This window comes from Rhopalosiphum maidis, chromosome 2 (genome assembly GCF_003676215.2).
Source record: "Rhopalosiphum maidis isolate BTI-1 chromosome 2, ASM367621v3, whole genome shotgun sequence".
Taxonomy (NCBI): Eukaryota; Metazoa; Arthropoda; class Insecta; order Hemiptera; family Aphididae; genus Rhopalosiphum; species Rhopalosiphum maidis.
The window spans coordinates 24415636-24435384 of NC_040878.1; the positions used below are offsets into that span (position 1 = coordinate 24415636).

General features: G+C 31.2%; 1 protein-coding gene across 1 annotated transcript; it reads right to left on the bottom strand.

Moving 5' to 3' along the window:
• Positions 1-5294: 5294 nt before the first annotated feature.
• Positions 5295-16567, bottom strand: LOC113553887. Its single transcript, XM_026957450.1, has 3 exons — positions 16275-16567; positions 9344-9951; positions 5295-7106 (listed from the first exon to the last, which is right to left on the bottom strand). The coding sequence occupies exons 1-3, from the start codon at positions 16345-16347 to the stop codon at positions 6123-6125; spliced, it is 1665 nt and encodes a 554-aa protein (XP_026813251.1). The 5' UTR covers positions 16348-16567; the 3' UTR covers positions 5295-6122.
• Positions 16568-19749: the final 3182 nt, after the last annotated feature.

A 19749-nucleotide genomic window follows, 5' to 3' on the forward strand; every position in this document is an offset into this window, starting at 1 on the left:
TAACTTATTAATAACAATTATTTTTGTTTTTGGCAATTAACAATTGGTAATATAAATTATATTCATAGATACCTATATAAAATAAATGATACATGGTATACGGAATAGGATATAATAGACAACATAGTAGATATAGATTAAAACTTTTTTTTTTTTATTATTATTAATCGAAAACATATGGAGTATAGACGTCCAAGCTTGAGCTGATGGAGTATACGCTTTTGTCAGTTGTCACTTAAAGTTTAAAATACTGCGCACTTTTTAAGCGACTCTTTTAATTGATTTATAAAGTTAATAGAGAGGTTTCATATTTAATAGGTTTTAATCGTGATTAGTTTCAAGTGTAGGACTTCGTTGTTAACGAATCGTAGCATATTTGAAATCGTTCGTTGTATTTTGGGCCGGTAAAGTTTTTCTAAATTTAAGACTCGCTGATGTGAAACATCTATTGGCGCGCCTCGGGGGCAAAACCGATGCGTGACCGCACGATACCGTTGTGCGGCTGCGGCGGTCATCAGAAAATGTAGCCCAAAATAACCACGGTGTGTGTGTTTTCGTCATTTTCAATTTTCATACATGATGTATTGTTTAATATCGATTTTACGATCGCCGCTAATCCACATAGCAATTATCAAGGCTGGGAAAATCAACTAATTATTTTAACTTGTGAAGTTAAGTTAATACAGAAAAATGTAAGTTAAGTTTAAAGTTAAAAGTTAATTATTTTTTTATTTTTTTAACTCGTTAAAAGTTAATTTGAAAAAAAAGTAACGTACCTCACTTAAAAATAAGTTAGGTAGTTTTCTTTTTTTCGTGTAAAATTAATTACACGAAAGGTCACAGGAAACAATATGAACAAATAATAATTGTTGACGACACAGCGAATTTATTGTTTAATTGTTAATATTATGTTAAAATCATTCTGGGTTTTTTCGATAAGTTAGAAGTTATTTATGAAAATAAAAATAATTCCTTAAATAACTTAGTTAAAAGTAACTTAACTTTTTAATATTATGTATTGTAATCATGTACACTGTGTACACTATCATAGTAAAAAAAATAAGAATTTTCTAGAAAAACTGTTTTTATTTATTTAACTATTTTCACACCATGTCTATTTATTGGCTATAAATTATTTTAATAAACGTCGATTATGATGTCTTACATGGCTGCCAGGCGTCCGTGTCTCGTGAGTCTCTGACGACTTTTTTTTTTATTACCTATGTTTTAAATGTCTACCAGTTTTCGACGAAATATTCAATGATATATATAAATATATATCATCAGTCCTTTTTGTACTAAAGCATGTTTTTGAAAATCATGATTTTACAATTATTTGAAAAAATAACTCAGTTACACGAAAAGGTTTCTGACTCCTAGCCTCTGCCATGGTGGCGTGATGTATAGCAGCTCAACCTTAAATATATCTAACGGTTTTTTTTTTATAGATAAATGTAGGACATGTAGGTAAGTATACATTTATATTAATAAACTATAGAAAACAACTTGATCAAATAATAATTTATAAAATTATAACATATATCATTTTATAGTGATATACGTGTCATAAATTCATAATTATTATAATTGGGGATGAAATTATTATTGCTATAGCAACAGGTCATAAAAGCAGTCATAATGTCTGAAGAGACTTTATTCAAGTATAATAAATAAAAAACTAACCTGCGGTAAAATAGTTTTTCGGGTTTTTTTCTGTGATTTTTGTCAGCGACTATCTGTTTGAAATAAAAAAATGCTGATAAAAATACGTATTTGTAAAGTCTCCACACGTTTGCCAGTCGTAGCATTATTACTGTTTATTTACCTACGTCATATACTACTTTTATACGAGATATGATATGATATTGTGATCTGAAACACTAAACAGTGAACACTGTGCAAGTACCTATAGATATAAATTTTGGCAGGAGGAGGGGGGACCGAGTATTAATTTCATAACGAATTGAATGTGTTTTCAGATATTATTAAATGTTTATCTATTTCCGCATTACTAGTGTTGTCCAGTACGACAGTACTGACCGTATAATATACGATTAACAAAATGAACATGTTTGACGGTGAAATATAGTTCATCGTGTCGACGTACGACGCAGATTGGTGATATTAACAGTGGCGTATTTACGGGGGGGGGGCAGGGATACTGGACCCCCAGAACCTCGAAAAAAAAAAAAAACTAAAAATTTTTACATATTTGCAAACCCCGATTTATGTAGGCACGTGCGGACGATGCAGCTTTTTCCCGTGAACAATATATTTATATAAAATATAGCTTAAAACTAGCCAGCGGACACGGTCGAACGCTCAAAAGCCCTCCGCCGCGCGTAACTAAACTTTTCCTTGAACTGTATGTATTACCACTTTATAAAATACCCGTATTAGATAAACATCAATAATTGTAAAAAAAAAAAAACGCTTAGATTTTATACTTTAAAATATAATAAAACAACTATTTTTATTTATTTAATTTAAATTGAATATAATGAAATACTGCCTGTTGGGCCTTATAATCTATTAAAAATTATTTCTTTATATCAGTACCTATCTATATTATGTCGGATTTATTGAACCCCCCCCCCCTAGAAGAAAAATTGAAAATACGCCATTGGATATTAATGTAATATTATGCGTACCTATACGTTACGATCACACGTCATGCTTTGAATAATGAAATTGTAGATTAATATGACTTGCAGTGATTACTATAGTATAACTATTATCATTTAGGTACGCAACCACAGGCACTTAGAAAATAGTGTATATCGAACTTCATAAAAACGGGACTCCTTATGAAAAATAATTATAATATTAATAAAAGAGTACACCTATCGGCTGTCATGTATTATTATGTTATTATAATAATATGATTATTAAATTATTTATTATTTACTGTGTATTAAAAGAGTTATCCATTTCATTATTTTCAAGAAAAACTTTCGTATTAATATGATTGTGCTAGAGCTAGACCCTTGTGTATTGGAAATTCCTGTGGATACGGTTAGCACAAAATCAAAATACAGTGTTGACCAGTGAATAGATAATTGGAAAAAATCATTCTAATACGAATATATTATTATTATAAAATTATGAAAGATGAGGTATATAATTATATTTCATTTGGCGAATCACATATTTTATTATAGCCAGTACTGGACCGAGATATTATGGCATTCCAGGTACATTTTTAAAATATAGTCAATATGACATTTTTATTGTTTCACACGATTCATTATTGTAGATGAATGTGTCATTAAAAAAAATATATTTCATTATATAAAAAAGCCATAAGATCTTACAATTGTTGAGCACCTTCGAATGCGCTTCCGGCGACCCTATTCCGGAGGCTACTCCCCAGTTCGTCAGTGTCTTGGACCGCCACTGATTATAGCTATTATTGTACATGTTATAACTTGACGTTAGCTAGAGTAATGAAGTTCAGTTTTGATAGTAAGTACTAAACGCGTTGCATTTTATCGTCATGTAAGAAGATCGGTTCTATTAGGTTACTTTGTACGGTCAGGTAAAACTTAAAATTGTAGAATGTGTACACCTGTACTATTATATACATCAAGTATAAAATATAAACAAATCGTTACAGCATCTGTTCTCGAAACGCAATTCCCCTTAAGCCTGAGCGAATCATTATAGATTTTAAGTTGGGCGTAATAAATGTAATAAATCGAGTTTTTAATAATTTCAGCGAAGGGTGGAATAATTTGTTCAATAAATCAGTATGAACAACTAATTCGAGTTTTAGAACAGTTTTTCGGGCAATACAATAATTGGACAAATGTGGCGATAGACTTCATAAGAGACAAAAACCCAATGCTAGTGACAATAATAAAGTATATTAAATTTATATAACCAAAAATAAAAAATTTAGAATTTTTAAATTTCCTATAATATTATACAATATGTAGTTTTTAAAGATTTTTTTTTGATATTATTTTTATTAATTTTTTTATTGTACAATTTGTGCATATTTTTTATTTACTTTTTAACATGGCTTTTGTAATAAATTTACAAAAATTGCTTATGTTGACTTGTGAACATACTATACATTTTATAAGTTTATAACATTTGTAATTGACTTTATATGTATATACTTAATACTATTAGGACTTAAGTATATAACTTATATTTACAATATATTATACTTTATGTGTGTACAGTAAAATTTCCATATAACGAAGTTGAATAAGCAACAAAAAAAACAAAAAATCGTAATGTGGAGTCATTCGTTAAATAGAACTACGTATTCATTAACGATGAAGGTCAATAAGGTCATAGTTCCTAAAAATATTTCGTTAAACTAAAAATTTGGTAAAATGGAAGTTCGTTAGGAAGTTCGTTTTATGGAAGTTTCACTGTAATATAGTATTAACTATTAAGTGTCCGTGTTATGCAGTTAAAACAATTGTACGGTCATAAACGGTCTATTGTAGACCGTACAACGTGACCGTTTCCCAATAAATTGCATATTGCATTTTGGTGTGTTTCTGTTCTTAATGTTCGTATAGGAATTCACACATTATGTAAACGCTTACCTGTCAATTGTTATGCTTTGTGTGGAAACGTACCAAACTATATTTTCGTTACGTTTAGCCTCCTTTAAGAGAGCTATTATTGTACGTGTTATTACTTATTAACGCTACCTCTTTATTCTTATATTTCATCTAATCTATTGGATTTTTTATGACTCTCTAGTACTCGCTTTTAAGCAAGGGCCAAAAATCAACCATAGATTTTTTTCCTAGTTATAACTTATGAGCATATCTGTGGTTACCTGAAACTTGAACTCCTGTATTATGTTAATTATGTGCATGTAACCATTTCTCCTAAACCAAATGAGCGTACGTCCTCTGGCAAAGTCACTCTATGTACACGCTGTATTTTCGTTCATTGTTCAATGAGCACATCTTTATTTTACGTTAATAGCATTAAATCGTCTGCGTACGCCATGAGTCTAAACTTTATTTCACTCGATATTGTATTGCGTAGATAAATTTGGCGCGAAAGAGCTGTCGATACAAACATGACTTTTTTTATTTCGGCAGTGATGGGCTGTATAGATGTACAATATAGATAAACGTTTTTTTTTCTAGTGTAAATGGCAATGCCTGTGTGTAATAATAAATAACATTATAATACGGAAATAATCCGTTGAACGATTATAATAGTAGGTAAACCTACCTAAACTATGTAAAAGGTCAATTTTTATAAAACGTTTTAAAACCCGTATAAGGTTATATATTTATAAATAAAAAACCCCTCTGTAGTCTCAGTATAATGTGACCCATATATTTCATAATCGCAAATGATGAAACAGAGATAAAATTACACACAAATACAATGTTCGTACAGTTACACACATATTATATTACCTTTACCTATAATACGCGCAGGATGTTACAATCGCGATAGATAATAAACAGACATCGAAATGTTTACCCATATAATTTACATTTCGTAATAACAAAGTGTGTATAGAAAATTCCGAATGACGAATCGCGTGAATGATGTACCTACTGCGCATTTCTATATACTTATAATATCGTATAATAAACAATTTGTTGTGTACCTATTTTATTAAATCAGTTAGTATTACAAATCGTTATGTACAATAATAACATACGTAATATATAATATTGTAATCTAAAACATTATTACGTGAACATAACGTTGAATATCGTAAACAATGTAATAACACATGCGTGTTTATCGAATTAAAATCGGTTTTGAAAATTTGAAGTTTCTAGACGCTATTACCTAATACAACATATTAATATACAATTTTTATTATTTGCAGTATTCGTAGATACTAAAATAGAAAAACCTACTTAAAAAAAAACCGGTTATAACTTTAAGTTAATGCCTATCTACATACCATGCATGAGGTTATTCGTATAAGACGTGCGATATAATATTATACTGTAGATATTTGTGGAAGCAGCCGACACTGGTCCCAATAACGTTTACCTATTGAAATAAAATATGTTTTGTACATTTTATGTAAATCCGTGGCCCGGAATTTGACGTAATAGGCGACGGATTGAAAAGGATCGACGATAAGGATGGACGCGGGGCGTGAGCTTGGCAGGCGTTTAATCGCCGGCCAACCGGTCGAGTTCGGGCAGCCTGTCCTCGACCAGCTTCTCCACCTTGATGTCATCCAGTATGGTCTGCACCTTCATCTTGATGGGCTCCTCGAGCGCGTCGACTATGATGTGCCGCAATAGCGACGGCAATGAGTTGACCGCGATCTCGATGACGTAGTCGAGCGGCTCCTTCCGGTCCATCTGCACCTCAATCTTGCCCACCTCGATGTCGAGCTTCTCCAGCACCGGTTTGTTGCGGATGTCCAGCGTCTGGTTGACCAGCGCTCGAACTTGGATGTGGTCCACGGTGAAGTTGGACACGCCAGTCCGGCCGAACGTCTTGGTCAGGCCCAGCTGGTAGCTCCACCGCAGCGACCCGTTCACCGAGCCGGTGATGACGTGCACGGCCAGCTGGAGCACGGGGCCGCGGACTTGTAGCCCGATGTCGCCCACCCGCTGGAAGTCGGACAGCCCGGCAACGGTCAGCTCGGTGATGGTGAAGTTGAGCGGTCCCTCTTTGATGTGCCGGTCGGCGATGTGGTACGGGTCGAAGCCCATCCGCCGGACGTACGACCTGCCTTCGGCCACCGCCATGTCCGGCACCGGAACCGTCATCTTGGGCAGCTTGCTGGTGATGGCCTTCACCTGGGCGTTGACGTCCGCCCGCAGGTTGGTGTTCACCTCGGTGATGATGAACGGCTTGATTCCCTCGAACAGCACCGACCCCATCGTGCTGATCACGCCCTGTAACATGGAAGCGGCGAACCCGAGATTCTTGAAGTCCAACTCACAGTCCTTGAATTGCATGTCCATCTCTGTGTCGGTGGCCTGCAGGACGCCGTCCTCGTCCGGTTCGAGCGCAGCCTCTGCGGCGGCTTCCACGTCGATGAGCGTCACGTTGAACGGGCCCGCCGCCGGTCGGGTCAGCCACGACCTCAGCGTATAGTTGCCCAGCACGTACATCCTTTTGATTTTCAATAGCACGTACACCTGCGAACATCGTTGCACCGTTAGAGTTTATCCGGCAAGGTCTGCTTAAAAGCGGGTCTGGTAGATTGGGTTCGGATGGGGTTGTACGAGCAGTACACTGCAGACGGAGATAGCAGGTCGGCCAAAATAAAACATATTCAACCTTTTGCGATCTCTATCCGCTTTCGCCACCCTTGTATCTCGTAAATCGCACTCCGCGGCGCTTACGCCCCTAAACCCCTCCCCGTTAATCAATTTTCTTATTAGAAGCGATGCCTGACGTATATATATTGCACATTAACCTGCCCCCCTTGGTGCAAGGCACCCTTACACTGCGAGCGATGTGTCTAACGACAGACGTCTTACAAATTCGATTTTGATTGCGTCTTTAATAACCCTATTGGACATTAAAACTATACCGTGGATTTAATCGGCTAAAACAGATTTCGAAAACTCAAATATCATCAGTTGTTTTTGATTTCTACGTGTTAGCTTTGAAAATATTATATTGATGTTGTATAAACAACTACATAAGGCAGCCTAACCCTATAAAATACATTTTAGTACTTGAGGGGCAGCAGAAGCTTTCTACCAACGTTAATGTACATTGACTGTATTATCAATCTAAAAGTGTACAATTAGTAAATTTACACATAACAACTTAAGGTTTGATAAACGGACGAACTATTCAATTTTCATTTATAAGTTATAATTATATTACTGCAGTATATGTGGTATAAAACGAGCGTGCTGTATAACATTGACCTGACCACTGCGCATAATATAGGTACGACTATACGATTATTATAATATGGAAATATGTAAATTGTTCAAATTATAATATATCAACATCATATAAATTATTTTTGTTCACAATAACTTTGAACTTCATCGAAGCTAATAAACATACTAACGATATTCGATTTCAAAGAAACGATCAAATAGTCAAGGGTATATTTCAAACGAACTCACGCGTTAAAACGTATCATTGTACATATCAAAAAGGTATGGGTACTTGGATAAAATATTTACTTTATAAGGGCACCGCATCGGAATGTCAATAAAGACTCGATTGAGTGGCGTTGCAATGGTAATCGCGGACGGTACCTCTATTATATTATTGAACACCGAGGACATAATAAAGGTAATATAAGGTACTTATACACAAGTTATTATAAAATAACTTTTGTAGAAATATGCCAAATTCTACTCGAGTTCAAAAATGTATAAGTATTATTGTTATAGGCAGATTTTTAATAATATATAATATTATATTCGAATGGATTTAAGAAATCGAACGACTGTGGTCTTCTAAAGTGAGAGATTGTGATAGATTTCAAGAAAAAAATGCGTGAAACGTTAATAGTCCCCAAAATGTCAATAGACGTTAGTATATTGGTACTATAGACTGTAGTTTTTGCAGTATACATGAACTATGTATACACTTATTTTAACCTAATTTTGTTACCTAACTCAAAAATTAGATTTAGTTAAGTACATCGAAATTTTCAATAAAAATCAGGAATAGTTAGGTATTTAAAAATTTGATAAATCATAAATTTAATAAATTTATGAATGCATAATATTAAAGAGTATAACATGTCACGGTGTGGAATTATCTGGTGATTTATCTGGTAATTATTATAATGATATCCTGTAATTCATGTTATACTGCCCGATACCGATATGTACCTATGTTTTCGATTAAACTGTACTTATACACGTTACGATTTATTTTCATCTATATGATTTTTATAATTGTGTGGTTTTTAATACTATTGTATTTTTTATTTAATACTTGCAATAGAAATACTATTTTTGTAATTGTAAATCTGTAAAGCGAACCTCAAAGTTTTTTTATTCTGAAGGAAATATATATTTATTTATAGTTTTCTCGATTTTCTATTGTATTATAGCAGTGTTTCTCAACCAGTGTGTCGCCTGGTAAGTCCAAGCGTGTTGCGGGAAGTACTGATATTAAATACACGAACCTTGTTGACACTATATTTACAAAAATTAATAGGTATTATTCTTATTTTTTTTTTATTGTGTGTCACAAAGTATGAACATTTTTAATAGTGTATCGCCATAATACAAAGGTTGAGAAACACTGTATTATAGTGTTACATTTTGAAACAATCTGGTAAGTCAAGAGTTTCTACATTTTTAGTTAATTGAGTTATATTCAACCTTACTGACACAATACTATACACTCAATTATAGACAGAAGAATTTTCTTTTAACAAAAAAACACTTACTCGCATATTTTTTAAGTCCGTATTGACCTGTTCCACTTTGAATTTGGACAGTCCGTGTACGGTCATGTTTTTGAACGTCATGAACGCCATACCAAAGTCTTTGTTCATTGGGGGTATACTTAGTGGATCGGGAATCGGGGCACCCGGAAAACCAACGGGATCGGGTCGCTGGTAGTGTTTCAGGATTTTCCTGATCTGCTCGCTTAGCTTGTCCTTGACTACTTCTACTGGCATCGTGTTGTTGGCGCTCTCTGTTACCGTTGTTGTTGGTATACTAACTTCCGTGCTAGTGGTGGTTACTTCCAACGTTTCGGTGGTGGTTTCAACCACATTTTCAGTAGTGGTATCGGGTGTAGGTTCAGCAGTGATCTCGACGTATTCGGTCGTGCTCACTACTGGTTCAGTTGTGGTCTGGAGCTCAATGTCGGTTGTGGTATCAGGTATAGGTGTAGTAGTAGTCTCGACATACTCAGTCGTTTCCACTACTGGTTCAGCTGTGGTTTGAATCACTTTTTCGGTCGTGGGCTCAAGAGGTTGGGCAGTGGTAGAGACCTCGACAGTAGTCGTTACACTTTCATTTTGTTCATCTACAGCTACCGGTAAAGCGACTGAAATAAAAAATAATTATTAGTCACCTAAAGATTTTTATATGCGATAGTATTTTGAAAACGAACAAAGAAAATAATTTTATTATTATTTTATAATAATAATACATTTTATAAATTATAATAAATAATATATTTTATTTTATTATTATTATAATAATTTTATTTTTATATATTTTATTAAACATGTTCGTTTTATTTTTTATTAAAAAAAAAATATATATATAATTGTTCATAGTAGTCAACTACTCTAGAAATTTTTTTCGATGAATATATAACAATGGTTTCATCGAAAATTCATTTCATATGTTTTAAATAATATAATACGAAACATGTACTCTTTCCAATAGATTGCAATCGAACATTTTATAGTATATTATTTATGTTAACAGATATGGACGTTTAGTCCAAAAGAACCTTTTCTTCGTTCAAAACTTTATCAGTAAGTTTATCCAAAAACGGCAAAAGACATATTTATTCGGACCATTTTCGTATATGTCGAGCAATAAACGGGTTATCAGATGCAATCACCAAACAACGACACGACCGACGTTATAGCAATATGGCCACTGATCTTATTATATGTTTTGGTCTTATTCAATGTCAATGTAATAAACTATAAATTTACGACGAAATAATATTGATAAAAGTATAAAACGGAGAAGTACATTTATAAATTCGTATATATATATATATATACTCGTTATAAAATATATTCATAACATCGAGATATGGAGAAGTCATTTTTTTTTTTTTTTTTATAATTATTTCCTTTAATATTGATGGGTAATTAAATTTGGCTTCTTGACTTTAATTTGTGTATCAATTTAAATGTTCTTAAAAATTCCATTAAAGAAAAAAATGAAAGAAAGAAATATCGTTTTAGTTTCAATATTAATCTAAGATCGGATTTATCAAACCTGACACATTTCAAAATCGAATTATTCGTTATTGGTTGGAAAAAAAGGCTTAAAGCCAGATTTATTGACAGTGCGACTAAAATTTAAATTAAATTAAACCTATATCGAGGTAGATACATACCATTATGCTGAAAATCATAAATATATTAATTTTCAAAATGTTGAACTAACAATAAAATGGATAACAATAAACTATACTTATTAGATACTACTTGAGCTTTGAGTGAAGTTACGCGTAGGCATATAATAATATTATATTTTAAAACATACCAGATTTCATACAATATTATACACGATATTTTGCTTTGATTTAGAAAAATACGATCTTAGACATTTATAATTTGAATTCTAGTTATTTTGTAAAAATGAAATAATTTATGAATAATTTTGAATTTTTTTTTATCGTATATTATGAATAATAGATTGGAATTGGAAAAAAAAACATAGAATTTTCACAATAATAAATATTCGAAAAAAAAAATATTATAAGTTAATAATATAATAGATAGGTAATATTTAATAGTATAATAATATAATGAAAATTGTATATTTGATTCTAATTTTAAATTATTAAAACAATACTAGAATAGTATCAACTACTGTGATATAATTATTGTGCATTCAAAATCTCAAGAAATAAAAATAATTGTTTTCATTTTCAAAATAACAGCATTTTGCCATATTTTTGTACTTTTGAAATTGTAAGTAAGTTTTTATTACAAGGTTACTCATATAATATTAATATTTAACTAACTTTATTATAATCGATACATTTTGAAAATCATTAATCAATTATTATTTTCTTGACCAACTTATAAAATGTCTACGAATATATTATTATATAAGATTACACAGGTCTTAGCTGTATATTTTTTTAAATTTCAAGTTTTATAATTTTTTTCTCGTTTTCAACAAACAACTCAGTGTAATAATTCTACAATTGTTTTTTATTCAAACGTTCTGTAGATAGACAGTATTTTAGGTGTTTTAAATTAATTGTGACATTATGTTTCATAAATATAATATTTTAACAATATAGTATTATAGTCGTATTTGAAGACCTTGTAGGTGTCATCGAATTACCTAGTTATAATAGTTATTTGATCGATGGTATTAAAATATTATAATATTATAATATCAGAAAACTTTATTAAAGATTAAAAGACAGCTAGCAGATATATTATACTAGGATTTAAATGATTTAATAATTAAAAATAGTTTAAAAAAACATTTTCTTTACTTTTAGTCTACGAATTAAATACATATAGTCCAATACATAAATGAATGATTTAAAATTATTTCTTTTGTTTGTACAAAATAAATATCTAAAAAAATAATTTAAAAAAAAGTATAGACAGTAATGAACGGTAGTAATAATAGTAATAATGTTAATATATTTTTTTCAAATCACGATAATGGAATGAGTTGTGCAGCAGAAGTGTATAAGGTTTTCGTAGAACATAATATGTAAAATTAATTTTTCATTAACAAAATTCCAGTGAAACCACATTAGTTTAACGGGTTATTGAAAATTCGAGGTTATAGCGTGTTATATACAAATATTGAATGCACTTGGCTTAATTTAATTGATCGGAAAGCTAACATTAGCATAATGTTTATATATTATACAAGGTAATTCGCTCACTTTTATCCTTTAATAACACATCTATTCACATTATGATTTTTCAATTATTGACATTTTTCAGTATACTTAAGAAATATATTTTATAATTCTTATAAGTTATAATAATTGCATGTATATAGTTTATAACTTATCCTTAACAATTTATAATCAAATGATGATTTGAGAAAAGAAGTTTGTTTCATATGGTTTTTAAGGATGCTTACAAATGCCAAAAATCCGAAATTTTATAAATCCATAGTTGTTAAACAAAAACGTGCTTGGTGTATATAAGATATTAATTATTATGTAGAGAAATATGTCAACAATAGTCAACAGTAAAAATGATTTATAGTATTGTACCTACTTATTACTGTTATTATATTATATCATATTATAACAGAGTGGATCGTTTTAAAAACCATTATTCCTGTGTATGTGTCTTATGGATTTAAAAATATAATATGGATATTCTAGCATACATATTAGTTATTTAGTTAAAACGTTGGACGTCAGGACTTTTGAATTTAGAAAAATAAGTTTTGATAAAATGTGTAGAACAGTGAGTCTTATAGTGGAAATTATCCGTGTACTTAGACGACAAAATAATAAAATCTCTGATGACGGTATTACTTTTGTATATTAGCTTTATATAAAATACAGTCTAAACCAGCAAAATTGTGCAGACGTTGTATATATTAGTCGTGTATTACGGCTGTAGAACATAATATTATCAAAGGAATTACCAATTTGCTTGACTAACACGTACTATCTACGCAGTTGGTCGCTATGCATTATACAATTGTATTAGATTTTGAGGGAAGCAATAGGATTATGGTATTAGTCTTATAATGTATTTTTTTTAACCTACACATGAAGTTACCATTCCGGATGGTCACACGCACACAAGTATCAATCAAATTCAATCAGACAAATTTACTGCTATAAAAATATTTCTATTGTATAGTTATACAAATATAGAGCTATTTAATAATGATTGTTCAAATTTACCATTTAAAACATTTTAATAGCACTAAGTGAACAAAAATAAAACCGTACGTTTGTCGTAGGTACGGCGAGTACTACGGACACATATTTATTTTAAATAACTTTATGTTTTAAGTAACAGTAACACTGTTAACGGCATTGAGTGTAAATAATGCTCGTGACCTTTATAAAATATAATTCGTAATAATAACGTTATGTCCATATGTAATAAAAATGTATTAAGACAAAATTATAGTTGTATTCCACAACTCAGGTGATTAAGTAAATTAAGATTTGATGTTTTAATCCATTTTTACTCTATTATTATTAATTATTTTTAATGTCCAATCAAAAACGATCACTTCGCACTCGTATTATAGAGGTATTTATTTTTATGAATGATTGAAATGTCGAACAAAGTCCCATATAACACTACAGTAAAGTTGTTGACTTCTCAGAATGATTATATGAATAAGATTATTTGTCAACTCGCTATAATTATACAACAAAAGCTTGTACAGAGAAGAGCATCAAACTTCAAGCCTCTTTATTTGGCATTCTAATCTATACTTTTTATTACCTATTATATTGTATACACTTCGAGTGGTGCAAACGATTTTAAAGTTATATTTCTTTCCTATTTCGTTGTATGCCTTTTTGGGTATTAAAAGGGTATTCACAAAAACGTCTCGTATTTAGATTAGTAAATTAACTATAAATACATATTTGGAATTCAGTATTAAAAATATGAATAAAAGCAAACCAACTTTGAATAATCACATGTATTATATGCCAACCACTAAATAGTGTTTTTTTAAATAAATTATTAAAAAATTATTATTTGAGTTATAATGTCTTAATACTTTTGAAAATATAATTGTATTATATATAACTTTATATATTTTATTATTTTCTATACAAAAATACAGACTTTTAGTAAATAAATTGTGTTTTATAAGATGTGAATGTATTTTTTGACAAATGATAATTTTTACTGCACTACAACGGTGTTTGCTAAACAATTTGTGTGCTTAAAATATATATGGTTAGTTTTCAATATTATACTTGTAATATTAGACAATCGACAATTATATGATATTATATTCTTAGTATGTTTATTTTGTTATCGCTTTAATATTAAATTATACCTATATAGGTAATTATATAAAAATATTATATTTTTTAATTACTTGTTATCTAAGTATAATAGTTTTTAGTCGTTTAACTTCTTTAATCGCATGTATTTGTGCGTAATGTTATTTTTACGTTGTGCATTGTGTGCATATAGCCTACTATATCGAAATGAACACGTTTAATCATCATTTTATTGAAAACCGCGTACTTAATTTTGATAATAATACATACGTTCAGTATAAAAGATGTGATATCGTAATATTATAATACCTATTGGCTATTAATTAGCTATAAATTTAATATATTTAAATAATATGTTTAACAACGCGTAAACCAATATAATACCGTAATGTCTAATGTTATGTGTTTACACAGCGATTTACAATGTCTTTATTTGATAATTTATTTAGCTTTATATTGTAAATATTACTTACGGAAACAGTATTGCTCTTTATTATTTATATTCTATTTTATTTGTATAAATAAAACGGACAGACAGCGTTATACTCGTTGAACCGCAATAGTTATGCAGATTTAACCTTTGTAATAAACATATTTGTAAGACATAGACAAATTGTGCAAAAACTGTTTTTTGTCAAAAGAAAACATATATATATATATATAGTCGGTATTTGACAAAGCCAATACGATTGATCCTAGGAATAAGGGCGAGTTTCTATAGCAATTCGAGTCGTGAGAAACGCGGGATAGATTTTGTGAGTTACTTTGAAATTAGTGTGCGTATCCCAATCTGCAGATTCACGAGGGTTGATACATTAAACCGTCGGGCATCGATAGAATATATTAAATTTGCGGGAAGACTATTGTATTTATAAACTATCAACATTATGGTAATAATATGCGCGTGCAGTGTAATACTTTAGTCCTGAGCGTGATGAAAGCGTCGACGACTGACTGGCGCGTCGCAATATGTATACGCTATTATATTACCACTTGGTACATTGCACAATTTTTAGTATTATTTTAAGGCGTTCTACTGCGACGATCAGAATTCAAGTAAAGTACATGTTATTATTGTAATGTATATATGTATCGCGACATAACCATTAATTACTCCGATCCGTCTTAGCTATAGGTAATATTGTGTGTATATTGCGTACATCAGTATATACAAGTTGCCGAGTAATACGGTGACGGTACACACATTTATATATCATACAATATTATGTGTATCATGATATATAGCGTGTAAATATTGTCTGTATTTATGGACTTCAGAGGCGTAATGGAAGTCGGATTTATACGCGGCCTATATATAATAATAATAATAATATGTGGCGCGGACCTGAGATTTAAGGCAACGTTAGTTATCGTATACTGTACGCGTGCGGACGGAAAATACAATTTGCAAATGGAAATCTCCGCTGAACCACTCGCGCGCACATGTCGTTCGGCCGCAATGATAAACTTTATTATGTACATGTGCCCCTTTTCACGCGGTATTGCAATCGTAAAACGGCGTCGTACGGCGAGTGCTCCCCACACGCCGTCGGTAAAAGACAAACAGTAAAAACAGCAATAGCATAATAATATAATAGTAACGATAAAAAAGCGTGAATTTTCGAGGCGGCCGAGTGTGAAATGACAGCGATGATAAATAATAATAATAATAATAATAATGAAATTGATTTCGTGTTACGTACCTGCCGGACGCGCGACGAACGGAAGTACTCCGCACAGAGACAGCGCGATGGCCACTGCGACGGCCGTCTTCATGCCGAAGACCGCGGTAGACGGAACGATTTCGCGGAACGTTTCGTGGAGCGGTTGGTGCTGCTGATGGGCGACGACAAGACGATTGTCGGCATCCGACGGATAACAATTATCCGTACGACAGATGATTATAATGTATTTGACTACGGGTGGGTCGCGTTGCGTGTGTGTGCGCGCGGTTATCGAGTCCGCGAGTAACTGCGTGCCGGTGCGGCCGTACCGATGATACGACGTGATGGACTATAGCCGCGATTAGGACGACTACGGAGTGCCCCGTTGACCCGGCCGATTTATCAACGTGTAATTTACAATATTTGTTGTATATCTACTTACATTTGTAACAATAATACACACAACTATTATATATATATATATGTATAATATGATATTATATGTGTGTGTGTTGTGTGCATACTATACATTGTTCTGCGCGTATACTGTGTATATAATATATGTACGTAATATTGCGTTCGGCCAATAGACGCTTATTATATTTTGTTGATGCTGCCATATCGGATTTAAATTTAATACGAATTTCGAATAAAGCGCAGTGATCACAATTTTTGTTTTTTTTTTTTTTTATTTTACTTTGTAAAGCCACTGGGTGTTCAGAAAAATTTTTGAGCCATCAAAATGTGATGTAATTGTATATTATATTTAGGTATCCTAAGAATTTCAAGGCAAAAATCAATAAATAAAATGAAAATCAACGAAAACCTCGTTGTAAACAGCGGCAACCTGTTATTATGTCAAACAGCTCACAAGTCGCATTTGCAATACAAGTGCGTATATTAAATGATTAAAAAAGAGTGTTAAAAAATACACGCCATGCCTAAAATGTGTTCACAGGCCTCAAAAAATACAAATTGTTTCACCGCCGGTTGAAGACCTCGGATGTTAACAATTTACTTTTTTTTATTATAAATTTTATACTTCGAACCTATACATAGGTATTAAAATAAAATAGCTACTTATATATAAATATAAGATAATTATTTTTGTTTTGAACGGTACAAAATTATAAAACTATAAACAACCGTTAAAAGGTTAGTATTTATATTTTTTTTTTTTGAAGTGAGAATGGTTGCAGTTTGGGAATTTAATGGGTTCCATTAAATCTCGAATGTCCTGAAACCCAATGAATGATGTTTAGTCTAGGCTACATTGTACTTGAGTATAATATACGAATATTTAATCACAAAAATTGTGTAAGTACCAAGTGGACGAGAAATACATAAATAAATAAATAATTATTTTTAATCAAACTAAAACCTCGGATTTTTTTTTTTTATAAGAATAATGAATAAATTAACAAAATAATGTAAGAATAAGAGACACCTGTAGCACATTGAGCCGGCTTTATAATATATGATCAGATATTTGAAGATATCAGTTATAATTTTACTATTTAATCTAATTTACTAATTAGCTGAAATATTTGCAACTGGCGGTAATATGTATAACTGCACTTTTGCATCCATGGCAATATTAGTAAATAGGTACAGATTAGCGAAGATGATAAATTAATGGGAAGCTGGTCATTAAGTGTTGCATACGTCTGTTTCGACGGGACTGCGATGGTATTTAATATGGCGTCCCGTTGTCCGGATAAAGTGTTTCCGAACGATCAATTGTTCCGGAATAAAAACTTCGACAATTTATGTTAATAATTATTAGTCTTTGAATAACAATTTCTAGTAGAAAAACTAAATCGTTATGATAAAATAATTAAATTAATTACTTGATCGACTGACGAACTAAAAATTGTTTCACCAGCTTAGTGAATGCATGTGATTCATTAATATGAACGTTATTTATGTTTTGAGCACATCACCAAGTATATAAGTATTTATACATATTTTATAAATTATTATTGTACGTCATATCATACTCGTATTACGTGAGAACCGTTTTAACGTATAGTTATTTATCAAAATATTATTTTATTTACACATTTTTTTTCTAAATTTTTATGAATGTATGAAACATTCTCTAAGACGGCTGTTGTTTTTACTGGCCATTTAAAAAATGATTTTGAAAGTTAAAAGTCTTACTGTCTCTCAATCTTTTCAGCTTACTGTCCGTCCTTTTCTCTATATTTTTATGTATTGCAGCTGTACTTAATATTATATAGACGCTACGTTATGGAAAATATTTGACTATAGTGGACTAACGTTTACCGGAAATATGTTTATATTTTTCATTTTTTTATGATTACGGTTCTTACACGTGGAAATAATATATATAGTATTTACGGATTATAGAACAAAGAAACCATCGACAATAACCGAGAGCCGATATATTTTTTTTTCGTTTGTCGCCGGGCCACAGCGGGCTAAAATAGTAGTCGAACGGAATGGATGGATTACCTATCGTCCCTCAAAAAACTTTACTACCGTTACAAATGGATAAACCGCAATATATAACCACTATACAAGTACTTTTGGCCGAATTAGTGTTTTTTTTATATCTTGTACGTTGGGTTTTGGATTTATTTAGGTATATGTATTTATAGCTGTTTTTATAAAAATAAAATCATAAAATTTAATTGCATAAAATAAAATAAAAAACGAATATAACTGTTTCCATTTTTTTTTATAATTTGTTACAATGGTACAATGTTTCAACTATTTAACTCAATTCATAATAATCTATGCAACAGGCGTTGTGTAATAGTTAATTTTTAGGTATTCTAATTTACGTTTATTTAAGTTGATTCGGTTAACGATTTTTGGGAACATTTCAGTGTTCATATGCATACGAGTATCATGTTTGTTAACTAAATCATTTAATAATAATAATTATCTACGTGATATACATTATCGTGTTTTTTCGATAATTTATAAATAGCGTGTTTTTCGTTGTATCAAAGATCACTAGGTATGTACTACATTATAGGTTTAGCTAGTAGCCACTTATACAATAATATTATGAGTTATTCGATTTTTTATTTTAATAAAACTATTGTCTTACGATTATTACTTATAATTTTGTAATCGTTAATCATTCACAATGTATTAAATGGTCTGTAATTGTACGTAGGTATGTATTATTATTCGCTTACGAGTACTTAATACTTATCATTGTTTGTTACATTTGTTCATAACTCGTTAGCGTGTACTACCTACTACCTATAAGTGTTTTGATAACTACAATTTTGTTTTAAACGAATGGCTTTGTAAAAAACTATATATGACGCGTGACGCGTCTCTAAACGTGAAACGTAAACAAGTTTGATTATTTTTGAAGGGGTAACAGAACGATAATCATCGGCGATTTACGTCAATTAATTCTAATAAAACAGGTAAAAGCGTAGGTTGTGGATGGAGTATAGGTGTTTAAAGCTAGGAAACATAACTAATATTGGTTTGTAGAATCGTGGTATATTTTGTTATTGTAATGATA

Bases quoted from the DNA above. Each gene is read 5' to 3' on its own strand.
- LOC113553887 (XM_026957450.1), bottom strand. From the start codon at position 16,347: ATGAAGACGGCCGTCGCAGTGGCCATCGCGCTGTCTCTGTGCGGAGTA. The intron at 9,952-16,274 runs GTACGTAACACG...TTTTTATTTCAG, and splicing joins GTTCGTCGCGCGTCCGGCAG to TCGCTTTACCGGTAGCTGTA. The intron at 7,107-9,343 runs GTAAGTGTTTTT...CGATGTTCGCAG, and splicing joins CGGACTTAAAAAATATGCGA to GTGTACGTGCTATTGAAAAT.